Genomic DNA, 23,478 nt, shown 5'->3' on the forward strand with positions numbered 1-23,478 from the left:
GGGGTCCCTTAGAGGCTGGGGGTACGTGTCTGTGGGGGCGGGGGCGGCGGAGGGGGAACGGAATGGCTCCGTGATTTTCTACCGGCTGCGCCGCAAGCACTTGTAAACCAGGTGGCACCTGACTGTTTAGTCAGGGCACGGACCTCTTTTCCCTTTGACTGTCCAATAAAACCGTGGCAACAGCCAGCACAGCAGTAGCTGTCTGGTGTGAATGAATCAACATGACCCTTATTTTTGGGGTAAAGTTGGTGACAATGTAATGTTTCTGGGTAAAAATATAATGTTCCGCAGGAGCCATAGCGGGTCAGGGTCACTCACTCCCCTGCCTTGTTTTAGCCACACATGTGGGATCAGAGGCCGTGAGGGACAGGAAGGGCCACGGGAACCCCCGTTTGCATCCGGGCGGGACACACCCCACTTGCTCCCGGCCTGGCTCCTTCCGGGATGGCCCTCTCCCCGGGCACCAGGGCCTGGCTCTCCTGGGACCGCGCCAATCACACCCACCTAACACCCGGCGTAACCCCTCTCGTGGGTTCCCTGCACAGACCGTCCACAGTGCCTCCACGGCGACCATTGGGGTCATTCCCGGTGTTTGAAATGTTTCTCCAGGGTGGATACTGGGTGAGTCACCCTCATGTTTCACTGTAGTAGTGACAGGGTTTTGTTGTGTTTTTTAAAATATTTTTTTTATTGATTTTTAGAGAGAGAGGAAGAGAGAGGGAGAGAGAGACATCAGTGAGAGAAGAACATCATTGATCAGCTGCCTCCTGCACAGCCCCCGTGAGGGGTTGAACCTGAACCTGCACGTGCCCTTGACCAGGATCGAACCCGGAACCCTTCGGTCTGCAGGCCAACGCTGTATCCGGGAGCCAAGCCAGTCGGGGCATTTCAGGGCTCTTAACCATGTTTGTTTCACGGACCCTTTGCCACAGGAGGGAAGCCTCTGGACGCCTTAGAGTAGCATTTTAAGAGAGAAAATACAATGCAGAGGATTACAGGGAAACCAATGGTATTGGAAGGTGGTTTTCAAAATATTAGAAAAACCCAAGTTTATGGTAAAGCAATCCGTTGTCCCCCTGCCAGTAAGTGGTCATATGCAGCCACTGGACTAATGACCACCGTCATTTTGAACGGCGATGAGCGTAAGTGATGTTCCGCGGCTTCGGCAGCAAGTTGAATGTGACGCCGAAAACCTGTGTCCCCGGATAAAGTCACAGGGGCCGCTGCTGCTCCGGTTCCGTTCCTTCCTGATGGGAGACACAGCCGAGTCTCAGTCGGAGGCCAGTGAAGAGAAGACGGGGGTGTTTCCCCTTCACGTTCACAGACCCCTGAGCAGCGCCAGGCGCCCCGTGAGGAGCCCTGCACCGGGAAGTGCCAGCCCACTTCCCGAGTGGGTGAGGGCTCCTCACCCAGGAGCCTCGAGGGAGAATGGCTGTCGTCCCCCTCCCGGCGCACTAGCCGCCGTCCCGAGTTTTAATGACGGCCCGTGCGGTGGGCGTGGGCTGCGCCTGCATTTTCCTGTTCCTGACGGAACGTCTCGTCCTGTGGCTTCTTGTTCTGTGTAATAACGGCCTGTTACTCATTTATCGGTTGTTGTGATTTTTGTCTTTGATTCGAAGGAATTCTTCATATGTTCTGGATATTAATCACTACCATTTTTAAAGAGATGTTTTTATTGATTTCAGAGAAAGGAAGGGAGAGGGAGGTAGAAATGTCAGAGAGGAGAGAGCATCTGCTCCCGTTGGCGGCTTTTTCCTCTGATGACGGCTGCCACCTCCGCTCCTCTGCGTGCCCCGTGGATTTTGATCGGGTCCCTATGCTGAGGGGTGGCGCCCTGTATGCACTGGTTTTTCCTCTTCCTCTGAAAAGTGATGGCTTTTGCTCTGGAAGGCGGTTCCGTTCCCAGCAGGTTGCTGTGGCGGCTCGGTTCTAGGACTTGTGAGGGCAGGGTTATGTCAGTGTTGCCCTCAATCTGGGATGTGGTCCTCGCTTCTAACACCTGGCCCTTCTCTCCCTGGCCGGTTGCTCAGTGGTTAGAGAATCGGCCCACGCATCGAAAGGTTGCGGGTTGGATTCCCGGTCAAGGTCAGGTAATGGGGTCGCAGGTTAGATCCCTGGACCAGGTCGAGGCGCGTGCAGGAGGCGACCAGTGGATGTGTCTCTCACATCCGTATTTCTCTCTCTCTCTCCATCCCTCCTCCCTTACACTTTCTCTGAAAAGCAATGGAAACAATATCCTCAGGTGAGGATTAACAAAATAAAACAGTAACACGTGGCCCTTCTGGGGTGTTCGCAGAAAGCGCAAGCGGCTCTCACTTGGCCGGACTTGAGTTCCAGTCTCTGTCGGCAGCTGAGCAGCTGCTGCCCTCTCTGCTCGGTGCTTCGGCCTCCGGGCCCCACTTTCCACGCAGCCCCTTGGAGGTGCGCCCTGTCCATGCGCCGCGGAGGGTGCAGCCAAGTACGTCAGGGGATTTGTACACAGACTGTGGGCGGCGCCCCCAGGGCCTGCCCTCCCGCAAGGCCATCTCCTCTCGCAGCCCTGAAATGCAGCGTCTGCTTCTCAGCCCATTGGACGGCCGCCTCCTGCCTGCATTGTCTCCCCTGTGCTGGGAGGATGGAGGAGGTGCTGGGGGAGACTGGCCACACCTGGATGCCACCCCTTGTTTCGGTGGCCACAGGGCGCTGCTTGCCCTCCGGGACCTTCACAGAGCTCCCCTTTGTCCTCTGCTTATCACGGCCGCGGGCGGGATGGGCAGTGTGACCCACGTTTCTGTGCTGTTACCTGACGCGGAACTTACCCTGAATCTTCAGTGGACACGTAATAGCAATCCAGAGCACCCAGAACCGATCAGCCCTAGCCTGTCGCCCAAAGGACAGAAACCTGGGTCTGCTCTCCCTCCCCCTCAGCTCCTGGCAGCGCCCTGGGCTCTCAGGTCTCTGTGATTAGTCACTTGTTAATTTGCATAAACAATTGTGGAGCCACCACTGTCAGGTGCTCAGGGCTGCTCGGCTGCCACAGATTCCAGATGACTTACCTTTTCTTCACATTTACTGGCCTTTCTTTTCCATTAATAGCCTGTGTTTGTCTCATGGATGAAATTTTCTGTCTACTCTTGAAGGATTACTTCTTTTTATTGATTGATTTTTTTTTTGAGAGAGAGAGAGAGAGGGGGAGAGAGAGAAAGAGACACCGACTTGTTGTTCCACTTACTTAGACATTCATTGCTTGGTTCTTTTCTGTGCTCCGGACGGGGGTCGAACCTGCAACCTTGGCCTATCAGGACGACGCTCTAACCATCCGAGCCCCCGGCCAGGGCTCTGAGTTCCACTGGAACATCTGTCTGTGAAATGTTCCCATGGGTGCTGGTCTCTGTTCATTGAGTGTTTTGTTTTTCTTGGTCTTCGTTTTGTGATTTAAAATTTTATGCCCATATCTGTGTTTCAAAATCCCCAAGAGGCTGGCAGAGGAAGGACCTTGCTTCTGGCCAGAGTACCCTCGAGTCTCCGGCCCCAGCGCTCTGGGCTGCAGGCACAGCCCAGGGAGGCAGCCTTGCACAGGCGGGGCTGCGGTGGGCGGGGGAGTGACGCTCTGAATGGGTCTCCAAGTAGTCACGTGACCGCCGCCCCAGGCTGTGTCCTGTTCCATTTCCATAAACAGAGCTTTCTCAGAACTCTGGAACGGCGTTCGCAGAAGGCATCTCCATGACTATGCCAGCCTCTTCCTTTGATGCAATTTCTCCATCAAACCACCTGCCTGCTCTGTGCCTTCAAGAATTCCCGCAAGGGTCCCAGGCACCCAGACATTTCTTTGCTTTCTGTCCTTAGAGATTGATTCTGAGTTTCAGGACATACGTGGCCGGGCGGCAGGGGCCCGCATGCGGGAGGCTACGGCCGATGGGCTCCCCGTAGCTCCGCCGGTCACGTCGCTGGCTGTGACCTGCACACCAGCGGGCCGGCCCCACTCTGAATCAGGCGGCTCGTCTGGCCTGAAGCTCAGAGTTAAGGAAAACGACCTGCCCGCATCAGCGTTGGTAACCGGACAAGGAGTGGAAAACGCAGCCTCCGAATTGGCAAGTTTGAGAGGAAACCGGTCCGTGAATGTCCCACCTGAAGCCAGTTGTGGAGCAGCGAGGTGATAACCGATTCCAGGAAAATCGAAGCGGCTTCTTCTCAGTCGGCCACACACTGATTCTCTGCAGCTCAGGGTGTGGCACTCAGGTGTGATTCACAACGAACAGTGTGAGGTTTAGAGGTGGAGTGGGCATTTCGGTGGGGATGAAACCAGGGCCGACTGGCATGCATGCCGGGTGGAGGGTCACGCCGCTTCTGGCCCATATAGCTGCCCAGAGAGCTCTGGGCAGAACTGTCCTTGGGGATTGGCGAAGGCGCCGGATCCTTGGGGTCCGACCGACGAACACTGTGCGCGAGGGGCAGCTGTCTGCAGACGGGCACTGCGGGTTTCAGAATGAGCATTTCAGCGTAAGCCGATTCTCTACGAGATCCTTATCGGCGAGCAGATGACCGGGCGTCTACTTCTTCATGTTCAAGTGTGTGGATTCTTGCCAAGGGAACATCTGCACTGATTGAGCGTCCTCTCCGCTTGGGGGGGTGGAGGTGGGATGTGTAGCTTCAAAAACAAAAACAACAGCAGGTTCCTGGCTGCTGTCCTCGAACCCTCCCACACAGCTGATTACCGACAGGCTCAGCCGCTGCGGCTCCCACCGGCAGCTTGGTCGGCTCCTCCGCAGCCTCCAGCCCCACGGTCCTCGTGGGCTCGGTCCCAGCGACAGTGGCTTTCTCCCCGGGCTCCGGGCAGGCGTCCTTTCCTTTAAATGATGACATCACCCAGCTGTCTTTCTCTCCGCGGCAAACGGCACGTTCTTGATAACTTGGTGGCTGTTAATCATTACACACCCTGAGCAGGTTAAATCCGCCCAAGTCCCATCACACCAGATCCCAGATCCGCCCAAGTCCCATCACACAGACCCCTCGCCGGCCCAGGCGACACTGCGCGCAGCTCCGCAGCGGTGCCAGGCAGGACGCCCGCACCGAGTGCGGAGCAGGTGGAAAGTTGAGATGAAATTTCCAAAAAGGTAGGGCTGGGAACGTTGATGGGGAGATAAAACTGTGGCAATGCTTTGAAAAGAAAGAACAGCCTGTGAAATGGGCTCTTGTTGTCTTTGGAATGTGGTCATTATCATGTGGATGGCCGTGACGCACGGGCTGGGCGCCGCCCCCAGCGGGCGTGCGGGCAGGGAACCGGGCCCCAGCCGTATCTCCAGTCGTGGGGCATGTGAGCTGGCCACCCGGGCTCCGCGGCCCCAGACGTGTAATTAGAGGCTCCGGGCCCGGGTGATGCGCAGACAAGTCTTATCACGCGTCTGGGCTGCCGTGGGTGCACGTTCCCTCCGTGGCGCGGGTGGGCCGGGCTCCGCGCCCGCCTGATCCCGGGGAACCGTCCAATGCTTCTGCCCAGCATCGATTTCTCAGCAGAAAACCACGCGGAGGACACTGGCAAGAACACCAGGCCGGCCGGGTCTTGGCACATACAACACGCCGCTTCCTGCGCGCAGCGCCCCAGGCGCGCCGCCCGGAGGAGACACACTCACCGGCCTTTCACAAGAAGGGCGTGTCCTCGGGGCCGGGGGCGGCCGGGCCGGCCCCGCCCACTGCAGAGTGAAACACGCAGCAGGCGTGTGGTTAGTTAAGATGTTTGACGTGGATCCAAGTTATTTCCAAGGAATGAAGGTGGTGCCCGTGTCCAGAAGGACTCGGCCACGGAGACCGACACGCACTCCCCGGGCCTGGCCCCTCCCACTGGCCTTTTTACTTCGGGCGGGGGAAGAAGCTGCAGATGACTGTGGCCTCATGGATCCTTTTAGTGAACTTGCCACGGGCTGACTTGCTTGGCTTCCTGGCAGTTTTCTGGACGCCTCGCTGGCCCAGTGGCCAGAGATCAGCTCTTCCTCGGCAGGTCAGCCCCGGCCCCAGCCCTCCCCCTCCCCCTCAGCCCAGGCCCCATCTGCTCCCTGCCAGGTGGTGTGGGCCTAGAGGAACAATGGCAGGGTGGCCGGGTTTCCTCGGGCAGAGGAGCTCCCCGCCAAGCATGCTGGCCTCGGCGTTCGGACACCACGGAGCTGAGCTAGTTGACGCTCGCTCTGTGAGTGCTTCTCAGCGGCTCAGGCAGAAGCATCTTCAAGTTCGAACTTTGAAATGCAAGGACAGCACGAAAATCCACACCCTCCCACTGCATTAGACACGGCCCCCTTGCTCACGTAGTGACGGGGAGCACAGGCGAGGCTGCGAAGTGGGGACCCATTTGAACCTTCTGCCCTGTTCTCCTCTCCTAACTTTCCCCAAATAAATCCCCAGAACTTCTCTCAAAAGTTGTGATTCTTGCCAAAACCGGTTTGGCTCAGTGGATAGAGCGTCGGCCTGCGGACCGAAAGGTCCCAGGTTCGATTCCGGTCAAGGGCATGTATCAGGAGGCAGCTGATCGATGTTTCTCTCTCATCGATGTTTCTAACTCTCTATCTCTCTCCCTTCCTCTCTGTAAAAAATCAATAAAATATATTAAAAAAAAAAAAGTTGTGATTCTTGCGTGGAGAGGAAAAGGGCCGGAACGGAACGTTGGTCAGCGACCCAGCCTCTGAGCGACTTTGAACCAGACGTATGCTCCCAAGGACAAGAACACCTCAAGCTCCAGTCCTGCGTAAGAAATCCAGGTGGCTTCCTGGTTAGTTTACACAGACGTGAGGGAGGCCTCAGGTGTGTGCCCTGCAGTGGTTCTCAACCTTCCTAATGCCGCCACCCTTTAATACAGTTCCTCAAGTTGTGGTGACCCCCAATTTCATTGTTACAAATTGAACATAATTAAAGCATAGTGATTCATCACCAAAACAATACGTGATTATATATGTGTTTTCCGATGGTCTTAGGCGACCCCTGTGAAAGGGTCGCGACCCACAGGTTGAGAACCGCTGCAAGGAAACGCTACTCACGAACCCTCAGGGCAAAGTGCTCGCTGCACGAGAGCTGGTGCATGTGGACCCTGCAAAGCCTTGGCCATCAACGTGAGCCTCAGTTTACCTTCTCGGCACCATCACCGTAAGGTACAGTTACATGGCAACGTATTTTTAAAGCTTTATTAGCTTTGCACAAAATGCCTAGCAGAATTAATGCCAATATTAATTTGTAAATTAAAGAGTAGAGCCCAAGTCCATTTTGATAGCCACTATTTCTATATACACTGAGTGGCCAGATGATTATGACCACCCCATCAGTACTTCGTTGGGCCACCCTTTGCCTTCAATACTGCGGCGATTCTTCTTGGCACTGACTCCACGAGATGTTGAAAGGTGATGCGAGGAATCTGACACCATGTCTGATGAATAGCACTGTCCAGTTCTGTGAGATTTGATGGTTGTGCAACCAGCTGCCTGATGGCTCTTTTAACTTCATCCTACAAATGCTCAATTGGATTGAGATCTGGTGATTGTGGGGGCCACCTAAGCAAGGTAAAGTCTCCCTCATGTTCTTGAAACCACTCCTGCACAATACGAGCACCGTGGCATGGCGCATTGTCTTGTTGGAAGAAGCCATCTCCATTGGGATACGCCATCAACACGATAGGATGAACTTGATCAGCAACGATACTTAGGTATGTTGTGCTATTCAGACGTTGTTCCACACGAATTAAAGAGCCCAAATCATGCCAGGAAAACATGCCCCAAACCATAACACTGCCCCCACCAGCTTGAAGGGTTGTACTCATGCATGTGGGCTGCATGCTTTCATGCTGTTTCCGCCAAATTCTCACTCTGCCATCTGCATGATGCAACTGGAAACATGTCCAATTCTTGTGTTCCTGTGCGAATTGGAGATGTTTTATCTTGGTAATTGCAGACAGCAAAGGTGTTCGAACAGGCCTTCGGCTTCCATATCCCATACGATGCAGTGTATGGCTAATTTGCCTACAAACGTCAGGTGGTCATAATAATCTGGCCACTCAGTGTATATATTGTGACAATGTCCATTTCCTGGTTTTGATAATGGACTGTAATTATATAAGATGTTAACAGTGGGAGAATCTGGGGAATGGGTACAGGGGGGACCTCTGTGTATTATTTTCGAAACTTCTTGGGAATCTGTAATTATTTGAAATTAAAAAGTAAAAAACCAAACACCTGTATATGCAATAACCATGTTAGGAGCTTATGTTTAAGAAAAAGGCTCCATAGACCCTAAAACTGTAAGTTATATGGTGAAACTAAAAACTAAGACTAGCTTAGTACATGTTTTGATTCTTGAATCAGGAGGCAGATGGAGTAGCTCTCCTCTCTCCAGCTATGAACCCTCTGGAAGGGTCTGTGGGCCTCTCTTCTGGACCAGGACCCCTCAGAGTGAAGAAACAGCCTCTGGAACACAGTGAAGACGTAAACCAGATGAAACTCCCATGAGCACCTGGGCCTTGGTAAAAAGACGACAGGCAGTGCGTTCCGATTACTGCAGCCTGGGAAGACTTTCATATTTCTCCAAATTTGGGGTTGACTTACAAGAGTCCCCGTGACCACAGCTCTGCGTCCTGCCACACCGTCCTTACTGAGCCACCCCTTGGGTTCGCAGGGCATTGTGTCCGCCGCTGGGTCCCACGCTGACGGGAAAGAGGATCCGAGAAGCGAAGGGAAGCCTCCAGGCAGGACATGCGGTTAGGACTGGAGCCTGTTTCCTCACTTGGCTTCATTACTAGATAATGTCTGCCTCCTTAGGGGACTCAATGGCACACCAAGTGGCAGATGACAGACAGCTGTCTCCCCACTGGGACTGTCCGCACAGCAGCTATGTGCGTCGGATGAGGCTGTTATGTTGTGAGCATGCTTTAGAGTGCACTCTGCTGTGTGCGGGTAGAGCAGGCAGATGGGGCTATGGACAGGGTTCTGGTCACATGGCGTCAGCATGGGCAGGAAGTAACAGGAAAGTGTAGGTTATCTTAAAATCAGGAAATCCCAAAGGTAAGAGGGAAGCAGGTATGGAACTGATCTTATTAGATGAATTAAAAATTAGACTATACACTGCCTGACCAGCATGGCTCAGTGGTTGGGCATCGACCTATGAACCAGGAGGTCACGGTTCGATTCCTGGTCAAGGCATATGCCCAGGTTGTAGGCTCGATCCCCAGTGTGAGATGGGCAGGAGTCAGCCAATTAATGATTCTCTTTCATCATTGATGTTTCTGTCTCTCTCCCTCTCTGAAATATATATTTTTAAAAATCCTATATAATGAAAGGCTAATATGCTAATAGATCAAATAGCAGAATGACAGGTCGCTATGACATGCACTGACCACCAGGGGACAGACACTCAATGCAGGAGCTGCCCCCTGGTGGTCAGTGCACCCCCACAGGGGGAGCGCTGCTCGGCCAGAAGCCGGGCTCATGGCTGGCGGTGGAGCGTCTCCTGCCTCTGCTGCAGCTAAGGATGTCTGACTGACGGCTCAGGGAGCGGGCCTAAGCCAGCAGCAGTCAGACATCCCGAGGGCTCCTGGACTGCGAGAGGGTGCAGGCTGGGCTGAGGGAACACCCCACCACTGCCCCGAGTGCCCAAATTTTGTGCACTGGGCCTCTAGTTACACTGTAACTATCTTTATAGTGTCCACCACAATACAAAGAAAAGGCAGCGGAGAAGGGCAAAAAGCAAAAAAATATGAGACACAGATCAAGTAGTGGAAAGAGGCACTTGGACACCCAGGGGCCAGTCTGCACCGCTGGAGGGCGGGGTTCGCATAGCCTGGCTCTGGCCTGTGTCCCACCGGAGGTCGTGAGCGTGTAGGCAAGAGACATCATTAACAGTATCATAAATAAGTATTGTAACTTTATTAAAATGAAAAGACAATATTCAAAATAATGCAACAAAAATGAATAAAATCCTTTGTCCAATACTGTACACATAATGCAGAAATCAGTGCATTTTCCTAAAGCATGTTTTAACCTTCATTTAGTTCAGACTAACACATCCGCTTTAAATAGCTCAGTCAGTCACTCAGCAGTGGAACTGTAAACAGCTGGTTTAACTGGCGAGAACGTTGCGGTAACGCACCTCTGTGGGGAGCACCTCCCGCTTGGGCCGAACTGTGCGGGGGACACGCGGAGGCGGTGGCAGGCAGTGCGCAGGCAGTGCGCCTGGAAGCAGACGGTGCTGATGTGACTCTCGTATTAAGACACAGTTGCTCTTGGTCAGAAGGCTTTACTTCAAAAGCCAACAATCCCCAGGAAATACTGAGTAGGAACCAGCAACACAAGGCCAGCTTGTGTTGTATTTGTTTATTAATAGTCTAAAAACCCCCCAAACACACATCCCCACAGTCACTCTCAGTCACGTGGCTGCTTCATTCCTGCTGAAAAGCGAACCACTGGCGTGGAGCCCACCACGTCCGTCCACTGCTCTGTGAGGCAGCGCGACGGTGGCCGTCGGGTGGGTGGAACAAAGCAGGAACTGTCAGGAAAATGTCCTACTATCTTCTTCTTTGTCAAGAAGCGAGACACGTGCAGGTGGAAGTGTGGTTGCCAGGTAAACTGCTAGTCCTCCCCGCAGGGACAGGAAGTGAAATCCGCACGTCTTGGGTCTCGGGCGGTTTTAAACTAGGTAGGCACATCCCGCTCCCCATGGAAAAGGCTGCAAAAATACATCCAACAAAACATAACAGACCAAAGAGCCAGAAATCTTCAAACTTAGCAAAAATAATTCTCTAGGATTCTAAATACTGTGCTTTCTTCTGTTTGCTCAGTGTTCAGTCGATCGGGAGCCCTAGTCCAGCGTGAGTTTTATTCTGAATACGCATCACTGAGAGAGCAGCTGACTGGTTAACCGGCTACGGCTAGACTGCGAGTTTACATATGGATACGATGGGCGTCTGTGAGTGTCCCCGTCCTGCCCTCCCGTCACATCTTGTGGGTTTGGACACTGGGGTCCTCAGCATGAAGCACCTCTCCACCTCTCTGGACAGAGTTCAAGTTTGTTCTGCACCTGAAACATCTTCCCCTGAACCTCAGTCAAACTGGGAAACTGCTTGGGAACCACCTGCTCCCGTGGACCCTCTGCCGAACCGAGACCCGAGTCTACGGAGAAACCACGTAGGACAAGTGCTTACGCTTCCCGTGGCCGCCCACGTCCCCCGGGTCCCGGGGTCCAGCTTCCCGGGGGCCGCGACGACACCGCCGTCGGTGGGGAAGGGCTGCACCTGGGTGCCGGCGCTCGCCTCCTCGGCCTCCGTGAAGAACTTCTCGTATCGGTCCAGGTACGGCGGCCTCTCAGGTAGGAGGTAATAGTGCGTCGAGCTGACCTTCTTCCCGTTCTCGATGATGGGCAGGATGCAGGGGGCCCGGCTGGCAGAGCCTTCGCTGAGCTGTCTTTGCAGAGCTTTGCTGCTGACGTACTTGGGGTCCGGGGCGAAGCTCTGCGTGGGGGGCATGACCCCGTTGAGGTAAGTCGGAAGGCTTTTGGGACTCGGGGTGCGGGAGTTGCTCCGGGACAAGGGTTCCCTGGGCGGCACTTTGGGGGGCCTGTCTTCGTCGCTGTAGGTGCTGGACGTGACCTCTGCCGACCACCGTCTGTAATCGGGCTTCACGGGCCGCGGAGGGATGGGGACCCTGGGGGGGACCTCGGGCTTGTCTGTGTCGGGGTGGGGGGAGGCTCGGTGGGTGTGGCCGTGCACCTTGATGGCCGGCTTGTGGAAGGAACCGGCGGGGCCCGAGTCGACCGCCTGAGCTCCCGGTGGCTCTGCGGCGGCGGCGGGTCTGAGGGCGGCCCCCCTGCGCTCCGCTTGGGGGCCTGGCTGAGGTCCACCACCGAGACCGTCGGGGTTTCGAAGTAGGCGTAGTTGATCTGCCCGCACCCGCGGAAAGCTCCGCCGGCCCGGCACGCCGGACTGGAACTCGGAGGGCGCGCCGCCCCCCAGGAGCAAGTCCGTGTCGGAGCAGGTGAAGAACTCCACCTCGCAGTCCGTGTCGTCCAGGGAGAGGCCCTCAGAGATGGGCAGCGGGGGGAGCGGCCGGGAGCCCGCCACACAGGGCACGGGGGACGGGCCGTTCTTCATGGGCGTGAGTGGAGGCGTGGGGGCGCACCCCCCGTTGACCGACAGTTTCTTAAAACCACACACCACCGGGTCCTCGTCGGGCCCCGAGCTTTCACTTGGGGGAAGGACGAGAGGGGGCAGGCTGGGCTTCCGAGAGGGGCCGTGCTCTGCCAGGCGGTGGCCGTTCGTCGGGGCAGGTGCCGACGTGCGCCCTGCAAAGGACGGGGGTTAGCGAAGGACGAGCAGTGCCCCTGCGCGTGGGGACGGCCCACTGCCTGCCCCGCCCCCCCCCCCCCCCCGGGGCTGCCGCCTGAACCCCAGGCACAGGCCACGGACACCGTGCCGCACCACAGCTGTAATTAGGGCCTGAAGATTGTTAATGCACATGATCTGGTTCAAAGAACAGACTATCTCTTCTATCTCCCCGACATGCGCAGGGCACACGCCCACACACGCAGGCGGGTTCTGTGACATGTGCAAGATTCGCAGAAGACGAGCAGCATATAATTTCCGTGAATACCACCCGCAGCGCCAGGTCACAGGCGACGCGACAGCACTCGGCACGCGGGGTGGGGCTGAGATAAGAGGGAGCCCCCTGCTGGCCCCCGGTCACGCCACCAGGGTGGCAGCTTGCAGTGTGACAGCAGCTCCTGGCAAAAATCTAAGGGACAGGATGTCCACAGGAGAAGGGCCCTGTGGTGTACTGCGCGCTTCCTGAGTTCCTGACAACACCCCCACTCCTGTGCCCTCACACAGGCCTCCGCACGGCGAGAGCCAGCAGGTCCTGTGCGAGGCTGGACGGACTACTTCCTGACCTTCCACACACAGGGCTAGTGGACCAGGGACGTGAGTGTGGGAGGAACAGGTTACCGTCAGACCTGACGCCACCAGGGGTCACACTACTCCTGGAATAGTTCAGGTTGTTGCCTCTTTTTTAAAGAGCAAAGCTAGCAGCCCTCTGCCACCTCCCCTCCTGGGCCACCTTCCTCCCCCCCAGGGGCCACCTCCCCTCCTGGGCCACCTCCCCTCCTTGGCCACCTCCCCTCCCGGGCCGCCCTCTGGGATTTGCAGGACACCTACCAAGAGATGTCAGGTGCGCCTGCGCGGTCGACTTCAGATTGTAGGCCATGGTGATCGGGTGGATGTTTAGAAAGTTACTGAAATGCAGCAAAGACATCTTGGTCAGAGACCACAGTGACCACCCCCCGCCGCCGCCCCCGTCTGTTTCCTCCGCACGCGGAGGCCACGCACCGGCCGCACTTACTTCCCCAGCTCCCGGCGGCGGCCCCAGCACGCGTTCAGGCTCCCCAGGGCCTGGCCATCGTGCAGAAACGCCTTCAGCGGGACGCGGATCTCCTGGGCAGCGACTCCCGCGGTGGACATGGTGCACCCGAGGCGTCAGTCAGCAAGCAGCGTTTGGTCCCTGGAGGGAGAGGAGGATGAGAGGATGCAGGAAACAACTCAGAACACCCATCAGCAGCCACCCGACAGCATCCGAGCGCCGAGCAGAAAGATGAAGCCACAGACTTCCACCCCGTTCTCCCGTTTACAGCCGTTCTTCCTCCCTTCCTGTGAGGGAACTTGAAAGCAATTTTTCCCTAAGTCCTGATCTGAGATGTGCGATGCTTTGAGCAGAGAGAAATGCCCGTGGTCAGGGAGCGTGGCCCTCCTGGTGGGGGCGAGGGTGCACAACAGCCCCCCGGACACTCACCCCCCCCCAACCTTCAGAAAGGCCCGTGGCCGCCGCTGACTCATGCCCACGAAGCCCACGCCTCGGTCAGACGACGGGTCCACGGGGCGCCTCGCCAGCCCACAGCCAGCACTGACTTGGTTCTGTGTCTCAGGGTTGGCCCAGGAAGGCAAACCCTCCAGGGGTGACTTGTTTGGGAATAAAGGAACATAGGAAGACACCGATGTCCACTATCCCGTGGAATCAGGTTCTGCAAGTTGGCCGGCTTCGGGCGGCCTGGACACTTCCCCTGCCCCGTGCATTCTTCACATTCTCTTCTCTGCGGGCCTTGCTGCAAGGCATGGGCACAAAGGCTGGGAAGTCGTTCTCCTTCATCTAGTAACTCCTCAGCTTTCAGGGATCCTGTCCCTTCCCTCAGGCCTTTTTTTCAAGGGAGAGAGGAAGGGAGTGGGGGAGAGAGAAACATCTACGGCTGCCTCTGGTAAGTACCCCGACTGGGTACCAAACCTGCAACCTCCATGCCCCGACCAGGAATCAAACCAGCGCCCTTTCAGGGCACAGGCTGGCACTCAGTCACCGGCCACCGGCCGGGCCCACAGCCTCTTCTGAACGTTCACTATAGCATCAGTGCTGACGCTGCGGCACCTATCTGGGCTCTGTCTTCGGAGAATCTGCGGTTTCGGGCCTAACTGGTGTGTGGAGCACTGGCCCCTTGGGAGCTGTGTGCACACCCTCTAGACTGCGCTCAGATGCTCCCCGAGAGCGTGCATGCCACTGAGAGCGGGTGTGCCGGGGCGGGGGCGGGGAGGGGGCACACAGGCTGTTTTGTTTTGTTTTAGGGACAGAGCTGTCACCTCCTAGCTGACTGTGAGCTCAGAGCACAGGCTGTGTTCCACAGCAGGAGCTCGGGGAGTGACTGCGTCCTACCATCTACTGTTGTCGTCGGTATCAGGAGAATGTACGTGGCATAGGGTTTGTTTTCTCCACAGAAAAGGAACGAGAGAGAACGTTTCGGTCCATCTGAAACACTTAAATCTCAGGCAGAGGGTTAAACAGGTTAAAAATAGTATTTCAGATGGGGAAGCATTAGTTCTCTTTAGTCAGTCTCTTTAGAGAAGAGGAAAAAACCATCATTTAGTAACTAAGTTACTGGAGGTTTGGTGTTTAGATCATTGAAATGCAGCGTGTTTTCCCCTCCTGTACCGGAATCAAGTGAAGCTACGGGACAATTAGAAAAACAACTTTTAGGAAACCCTGTCAGCCCCCTGCAGGCGCTGGCAAGACCCCAGGGAGAGCGTCTGCGATTCGGAGTGAAAACCCGCTGGGAAGGAGCCCAGGGCGCGCAGCGGACGTGTGGAGGCTGCGCCCCGATGGCAGGGCGAGGCGAGGCGGTCGAGCCCAGCCCCCACCTGTCCGCAGGCCAAGGGCTAGTAATTACCGCCTGTCGGCTCCTCACCATCCCTCACCATCGACATCTGAGCTTTCAACAGGGCGATTGTGCAACTAGGGCCTCTGCGAAATGGCCTGGATCCTGAGCTTACATTTCAATGGTCCCTGAAAGTTACTTGTATGTTCTAGAAAAAGTTATTTTTTATTCATTGTTTCCATCACCTACTTGTTAGCTTTCTTAAGAAAAAAAAATTTTTTTAGTCTAAAAAGAATTGTGTTCCCTGCGCCAGCTCACTCCCGACCACAATAGTGTCTTTGTGTATTCATAGGAGGTGACCTGCCTCTACATCTCAATGGGGAATTGTGAATGGGCCGCGTTATGAAACTGTCGGAACTTCCTACTTGCTAGCAGGGAGAGCGCGGAGGGCAATATAATTTTATGCTCTCTTCCTTCGGAAAAGACTCCAAACTGGAGAATCCAGGGGGCAGCCCGCCGGTGTTCTCGGCGTCCCTCCGACGGTAAACTGAGGGTGTGACCCTCCTGAACTGCCTGCCATGGCTCTCCAACCTCCAAGTATTCAGCACACATGCTCCCGGGTGGGGGTGGGGAGGATCCCCTGGTCACCCTCAGGTTAAAAGAAAGCACTGCTCCAGTGAGCGAAATGCTGCCGTGTCCAATGCTGCTTCCTTATAACGAAGACGAGCTCTGCCTTACACTCCGTCAGAGAGATGAGCAAAAACATCCCCACGTGGGAAGCCAGCACCTGTCGGCAGAGATGGGGCTGCTATGAAAGGCGAACATGATCGCCAGCGTTAGCCCAGGCGCGGCACCCCCGGACCTAGTCCCCGTGGGCAGAGTAACTTCCCTGACATCCCTGAGCTCAGCTGTAAGTGTCCAAATGCAGCCAACGCCAATCCCAGATGTGAAGGACTTTTTCCTGTTAAACATCACTTGATTTTTTTTTTATTCATGGGAACCCCCCCCAACCATGTTTCTTGGGGTGGTCCTCTTAGATCCTTACCCCCCAGTTTTAATCCTTCAGCTCTGCAGAGAGCGCCCTGAACCCTGACTCCAGCCCTGGCTCCAGCGTCCATTGTCTGGTGGTGATCTTTGCACGTGGGTGGTCCCCTGGCATCCCCAACTCCACAAACCAGGCTCCTGTCCCTACTTCAGACCCCGCCCACTTTCCCAAGCCAGTTCAGGGTCTCGGTCGGCGATTTCCAACTGGTGCGCCCCAAGGATTTTTACAGCATGCAATACCCGACTATGCAGTCAGGGGCCCTGACCCCTTTTCCCTTCAAAAATTGTCCAAAAAATGACAATAGCCAACACAGCAACAGCCATCTAGTATGAATGAATCAAAATTATACCCCCTTTTTTTTCTGTCAGATTGACAAAAAATGTATTTTCTGGTGCAGCAGAATTTTAGTCATCGATGTCCCATGAGATGAACAGGCTGAAAACCGCTGGTCCAGGGGGACCACCTTCCTAGAGGGGCCGTTCTTAACCTGAGCCCCAGCCCCTCTAGCTCAGCTCCCCAGCTCCATGGTCCCCCTTCCTTCTCACCGGCCGCTCCGCTCGCTCGGGCCCCAGACAGCCTCCCACCCCACACCTCAGGCCCCTCTCCCTGTGGGGTGCTGCCCCCCCCCCACACCCCCAGTCTCTGTGAGAACTCACTTCTCCTCCAGGGCCAGCTGAGCCACCTGCTGTGCTGCGCCCATCCCTTCCCACTCTCCAAATCTAGGACAGGGCCTGGCTGCCCCTGGCATCCCGGCACCACTCACTTCTAATGGAAAATATTCATCTCAGTTTAAAAAAAAATAATTATGTGAAAGACTCACATATACTAAAATCAGCAAAGAACTAAGGGAAAAAGCAAAGGAGGGTAAGGGCTGCCTTTAGGACAGAGCAGGCGACTTTCATTAAATCCACTTCCCAAACCCCAAGTGGCCAGTGTGCACACAGGGAACAGCACGAGCTGAACTGGGGTTGACTTAAGGCAGCCAGGGGAGTGTGTCCTGAAAACGGGGGTCCCCCCTCCCCCCCTGCTCGCTGGCACAGCATTTCTTCTGGATGAGAAGGCACCTCCTGTCTTTTTACTGTTAAAGAGTCAAAACAACACCATGAGCACCTCGCACGGCCTTTATTAAGGTGAACTTCACCGTAGGACGGTCTCTCTGAAACTGTTTAAAAACCAGGCTACCTTAAGACGATAACCTAGATCTGCCTACCTGGCCACCAGATCTCATTAATAAATCTCAGAAGCAGCCCACAGAGGAGGAGGGGCACATTTTTGTCACTCGACTCATCCAGTTCTGCCCAGCGCTTCCTTATTTAAAAGTGTGATGTAATTTCCTTCTTTCAATCTGGTTTTAGAACCTGATTTCTGTTTATTCAGGGCGATAAATGGTCTTTTCAGCTGCATTTAACAATTACCTACATAACTACTCCCAGACCAGGAGACGGAAGGTAAGGACATTTAGAGGCAAAATGTGTAAAAAGAAACTGATTTAGGAACACGACAAGCCCCATGATTTAAAATCTCCCCCAAATAAGCCAACACCTGCATGCTGATCTGCCTTTTGAAAATCTCCGAAGCAAAAGATTTGTGCCTGAAGCGCTAGTAGCCAAGCCGTTCGAACACTGAGCGTTCAGTGGAACTCTTTAGTAGAACTGTAATTTTTTAATTTTTTGTTAATCCTTCCCCAAGGATATTTTTCCCATTGATTTTAGAGAGAGTGGAGTGGAAGGGAGGGGAGGGGAGAGAGAGAAACACTGATGTGAGAAAGACACATCGATTGGATCGAACCTGCAACCCAGGCGCGTGCCGTGACTGGGACTGAACGGGACCCTTCCGTGCGGGGCTGACGCCGCGCTCTAACCACTGAGCGGGCCAGGCCGAGAACTGTGATTTTGATCAATATGAGGAAACTCCCCCGTTGGGTACTCCCTACACCTGCAGTGTTTATGACAGTTGTTTACTAAAAGCAAACGGCTTCAGAGGCTCTGGTTTGGGGGAGGAGGAGGGGCAGGCAGGTTAGGAAAAGCTGCTGCGTGGCACCCTGCTCCTGGGAAAAGCAGAGCAGTCTTCACAGTAAAGCCAGGCGCTCTAAAATGGTTTACATTCTGTCAACAAAATGCAATTAAAACACTCGTGCACGAATTCAAGCTGAACTGTGGGTTTCGGTAGAGATGGAGTGTGGTTGGGGGCGGGCCTGGCACACACAGGCCTGTTTGTAAAGGATAAAGACGGAGGCAACAAGGAAAATAATTTCTCTTCAGACTGTCAGAATCAAAGCTAAGTAAAAAGAAAAGAGCTCAGTGACCTAGTTTCTTGAATAATTCGGAATATTTTCTTGCTAAGTATTAGGAAATGGCAGGCTCACAGAAAACCTACTCGCTCCCCTACCCGAGTCATCCTGCAGCGCCAGCGCACAGCCACCATCCTCTGTCCTCGGTCCCTTCCTAGGGCAGCGCCGTCAGCAGCACCCAGGAGGGTGGGAAGTATTATTCCCTTTACAACACGCGTGAGCGATTCCCTTTACAACACACGTGAGCGATTTCTAAGGAGGAGACGTGAAGTCTATCCGAATTTTAGTGACAACAAGCACGTGTCTGATGATGGGAAGCAAATCTTGAAAACTTCAAATTTACTTAATGAGCATTTAAAAAGCCACCCCTGGGTAAGTCTAGATTGTTACTGTGAACACTGAACCAGTAAGAATCCCACGCCGGACCCTAGCCTGACAGGCAGTGTTCCAAGCGCTTCGTTTATCCAGTGGTCGGCAAACTCATTAGTCAACAGAGCCAAATATCAGCAGTACAACGATTGAAATTTCTTTGAGAGCCAAATTTTTAAAACTTAAACTATATAGGTAGGTATATTGTTATTAACTTAATTAGGGTACTCCTAAGGCTTAGGAAGAGCCACACTCAAGGAGCCAAGGAGCCGCATGTGGCTCGCGAGCCGCAGTTTGCCGACCACGGGTTTATACTAACTTATTTAATCCTCCAACAACGGCAGGAGATGGGTTACTATTACTACTCTCAGTCAGATGAGGATCTGGAGGCAGAGGTCAGGGACTTACTTGGTCAAGGTCACATCCGGTGAGTGGTGGGAGCCTGGTGTCAAAGCCTTCCCCCGACCCGCCACCTCTTCAACCCCTCGGGCAACCGGCAGGGTGCGCTCTGACCACTACAGACTTTTCTCGGGTAACCCTAAGCCCATGCAAGTTCCTGCTCCACTTCATCTCCCTGGGATTCTCCTGCCTAGTTATCCCCTAGAAAGGGTGGGTTAGCCCTGGCAATGTGGCTCAGTGGTTAGAGTGCTGGCCTGCACACCAAAGGGTCTTGACTTTGTTCCGGTCAAGGGCACATACATACCTAGGTTGCAGGTTCGCTCCTGGCTGGGTGGTGTGCGGGAAGCTACCAATCGATGCACATGGATGTTCTCTCTCTCCCTCCCTTCCACTCTCTTTCTAAAAAAAAATTATCAATGGGAAAAACATCCTCAGGTGAGGATGAACAAAAACAAAAACATTAAAAAGGGTGGGTTACGGTACTGCTTTTATACTCTGACTCCTTCCAACGACTCTTGAAGCTTTCCATCTGTAATGGTGCGCCTCCCCCATCACACGTCCATTTCAACGCCCCATCGGACACAACTCGGGTCTTAACCAGGAAGAGTGGCCGGTTCCCACACCACCCAACACGCTCCTAAGACACGCTCACACACGGGTCCCAGTGACGGCATTCCAGGCGGGCAGTATGGGCACTTACACAGCAGATCTCCTATCTGGAAAGCACTCGACAAATCAGAAAGCACTTTCTCACCATATCTCACTCGATCCCACAACATCCCTGTAAGAGGAGGCAGGGATTAGTCTCCATTTCACAGACAGGAAACGAGCGACACCTTCCTGCGGCACATCTGCCCGAACCCGGCACGTCCGTTCACTCGCCCTGCCTCTCCCTTCACCTGGGCCCACCTGGGTCCTCCTCTAACCTCCTTGCTTACAAATGGGGAAACGGAGGCAAAGAAACGCTCACGACTGAGTGTTAGGCAGTTGCAGAGCTAAAACAGGAACTCCGCTCACAGTGTTGCTCACAAGTTCTCAGAGGGCAGGATTAAGTCCTTTCACAAATAGTTATCAAATGCTAATTCTGGACTAGACACCATGCTCAGCGATGAAGAAGCAAACCGGGGAGGGAGACAACAGTAAAAGCAGCCGTTTCAGATCGTGGCACCTCCCAGGACGCCGGAACAGCAAGAGGCCGAGGAGGCCGGAGAACCATTCGTCCAGGTGGTTCGGGAAGGCCTCTCTCAGGTGACTTAGAAAAACATGCTCACCTGAGGACATGAGAAAGGAGGGGGGCGGGCGGGGGGGACTGACTGAGAGAGAAACACTGATCGGTTGCCTTCTACACACTCCTGCCTGGGGATGGAACCTGCAACCCGGGGATATGCTCTGACTGGACCGAACCAGCCATGTTTCCGTGCACGTGATGACACTCAACCAACTGAGCCCCTCCTGCCAGGACTCGCAGGCGACTTTAAAATATATACTTATGTTTTTATTGATTTCAGAGAGGAAGGGAGAGGGAGAAATAGAAACATCTATGAGGAGAAACTTCGGTCGGCTGCCTCCTGCACGCCCCTTACTGGGGAGCCTGCGACCCGGCACGTGGCCTGACCGGGAATCGAACCATGACCTCCTGGTTCATAGGTTGACGCTCAACCACTGAGCCACGCCGGCCGGGATCAGGTGGCTTTTATGTAAAATCCAAAGGGTGGGAAAGAGGCCGTCACGAGAAGAGTTAGAAGAGCATCCACGCAGGGAGCAGTGTTTTTCAGACAATCTCACTAGTCCAGCTTCTTGTTCAGGGGTCTTTGCTAAGAGCTACCGGACGCTGTCTCCCACTCCTACCTTCCCGCTTCCTCTCTTCAACTGGAATGGTCTGCTGAACCGTGGACTGAGGAGTTGAAGAGGCCCAATCCATGGGGCCAGAACCCCACATTTTAAAAGTGTATTCACTGAGGCCCGGAAGCCTGGCCTGTCAGTAATACTGCCCTGTTTGATGGCACAAGGAATTGGATTAAAGTATCAACACTGACTCCAACTCACAGAATCTTTTGTTTCCTCTCTGAACCTGAAGCTGACATTAACTTTCCCTACCTTCAAACTAACGTCTCTATTCATTGTGATTATTATTGTTGCTGTTAATCCTCACCAGAGGATATTTTTCAGAGTGTCCTTAACTGGTAATCAAACCTGAGACCCTTCGGTGAGCCGGCTGACACTGCCACTGAGTCACACCGGCCGGGGCCCAACTTCTCTACGAAACTTACATTCAGAACCTGGACACCCCCCGTTTTATCTGCCTTCACAAAGCATGTGTTTCTGCTGTGCCAACAACGCCAGGACGCCACGCACATTGTTTATCAGGGTTACTCATCAGCTCCCATGAGCAGGTCCCACCCGGCACGGAGGATGCTGCAGGGCCCCGCCGACGGCGAAGGGCCGTCCAGAGTCACTCAGAGTGGGAGAGAGTTGTTTCTCTGGTAGAGGGAGCCCAGGACATTCAAATTCCTGGAATTACCCCTGGCACCTCCTCCTCCCTCCTCTGCCCCTTTCTAAAGCAACCGGATGGTATGTGGACATTCAGGTCGGTTTCAGGCGTGTTGGATTGTACCTGTAATTTAGCAACTGGCTTTGGGAAGCTACCATCAGCATGAGCAGAGGAAGCGTGATCTGGTTCAGCTTCGGAGAAGCGGCGGTTAGGAGTTATTGTCACACAAACACTCAGGTCTACGGTGCGATCATGAAATCTCAGAGGAAGAGAGACCGTTGTCTTTAGTGAGCGGAAAGAAGGAAAGACAATTCATCGAAAGAGCAACGTTTACCTCTTATCAAAATCCGAATAACTCGGACACTTCCTAACCATCCCTGAACAACAGGTTTGCTCTGCGACCCTTATCGGCGACCGAGCCATTCCTGCTGAACTTTAAAATGTAAAATGTGCTTTCGTGCAGTTATTTATCAACCATTAGCTGTGTGCCAGGGCCCAGAAGATAGGAGCTGTGCGTGGCAGAGGTCCTGCCCTTAAGGAGTTTACAATCTAATGTGTGTTGGGTTATACATTGTTAGTTCAAGACCTCTGGCACCTATTAGAATAGCCACCGGAACACAGCTGGCCCGGCCGGCGAGCGAGTGTCGACCTATGAACCAGGAGGTCACGGTTCGATTCCCCGTCAGGGCACATGCCCAGCTTGTAGGCTCGATCCCCAGTGTGGGGCGTGCAGGAGGCAGCGGATCAATGATTCTCTCTCATCACTGATGTCTCTCCCTCTCCCTTCCTCTCTGAAATCAATTAATAAAAAAAAACAACAGCAACACAAAAGCAGCTGAACACACCTGGGTGCAGCGGGGATGACAGCGGGCTGAAGTCCACGCCGAAACCTCCGTCTCCCTTTAGGAAAGAGCCTGGCCACTCACATACTGGCAGCAGAGCCCGCCCGGTAACATGAAACCGACTTTTATTCTGGTCTTACCCAAATCTGGTCATTTCCTGAAACGGGTACCTAGCCGGTCTCTGATCGGTTTACATACAGCTTCCCTTAAAACTGTATAATTACAGACATGCAAAAAGAGAGAAAGAAAAAAAAAGCAGTTTTAACAAGAAGGCGAGGCTAGCCGTGGTGACTTAGTCCTCAGCACACACATCCCCCCCTGCATTCTTCCAGGTCCGCGAACGCTAGGACCGTGCACAACACCCGCTCCCCCAAAGAAGAAGAAGAAGAAGAAAAAAAAAAGCGTCTGAACCTCACCTTCCTTCACCCCTGACAGTTGCCTGGAAACCGGTCCTGCCCTACCTGTGTTGCAGGTGTACCTGAAGTCACCAGCACGTCTTTTAAAGCTACAGCCTCCGTTCCGACGGCGCTGAAGTTTATGACTAACCATCTATTCATACGTTTTATCAGGTAAAGAGACTGGTTTCCTCCGGGCCGTGACGACACCCTCGTAAAGCCGAGCCAGCGCCCGCCCGGCACCAATCAGGGCTGCGCGCCGCGGGGAGCTGAAGATAGCTTTAGAAATCTTATGCTTGTTGGGCCTCCTGTCTGAGCTATGCCCCAGTGAGCATAACAATGTGCACTAAATTACATTAGTTAGCTTATTGTTTAGATGTTGTTAGCTAGTTGTTTACCAGAGTCTTCTTATTCCCCTCATAAGAACACTGTTAGAATACGCAGCCCCCCTTGCAGGTAGGTATGGCCATGTGACTTCGTTTTGTCCATGGACTCTAGGCAACAGTAAGTTTAAAAAATTA

The 23,478-nt window shown here is 54.1% G+C and overlaps 1 protein-coding gene and 2 long non-coding RNA genes across 3 annotated transcripts; all 3 read right to left on the reverse strand.

Annotated features, from left to right (window-relative positions):
* Positions 1 to 952: 952 nt before the first annotated feature.
* On the reverse strand, positions 953 to 4,950 carry LOC106699550. The gene is made up of 2 exons (XR_001351175.2): positions 3,212 to 4,950; positions 953 to 2,213 (listed from the first exon to the last, which is right to left on the reverse strand). It is a non-coding gene; the product is annotated as an uncharacterized LOC106699550 (long non-coding RNA).
* A 4,900-nt stretch (positions 4,951 to 9,850) lies between these two features.
* ERRFI1 (ERBB receptor feedback inhibitor 1) lies at positions 9,851 to 15,099 on the reverse strand. Its single transcript, XM_006102908.3, is given in 6 exon segments — positions 9,851 to 11,170; positions 11,173 to 11,751; positions 11,754 to 11,898; positions 11,900 to 12,282; positions 13,151 to 13,227; positions 13,335 to 15,099. Coding segments are annotated over 6 exon segments (1,359 nt in total). The 5' UTR covers positions 13,454 to 15,099; the 3' UTR covers positions 9,851 to 11,114.
* Positions 15,100 to 20,861: 5,762 nt separating this feature from the next.
* On the reverse strand, positions 20,862 to 23,224 carry LOC111823281. Its single transcript, XR_002826306.1, has 4 exons — positions 22,979 to 23,224; positions 22,703 to 22,774; positions 21,844 to 22,002; positions 20,862 to 20,919 (listed from the first exon to the last, which is right to left on the reverse strand). It is a non-coding gene; the product is annotated as an uncharacterized LOC111823281 (long non-coding RNA).
* Between the last annotated feature and the right edge of the window lie 254 nt (positions 23,225 to 23,478).

Source organism: Myotis lucifugus, unplaced genomic scaffold, assembly GCF_000147115.1.
Source record: "Myotis lucifugus unplaced genomic scaffold, Myoluc2.0 scaffold_440, whole genome shotgun sequence".
Lineage (NCBI taxonomy): Eukaryota > Metazoa > Chordata > Mammalia > Chiroptera > Vespertilionidae > Myotis > Myotis lucifugus.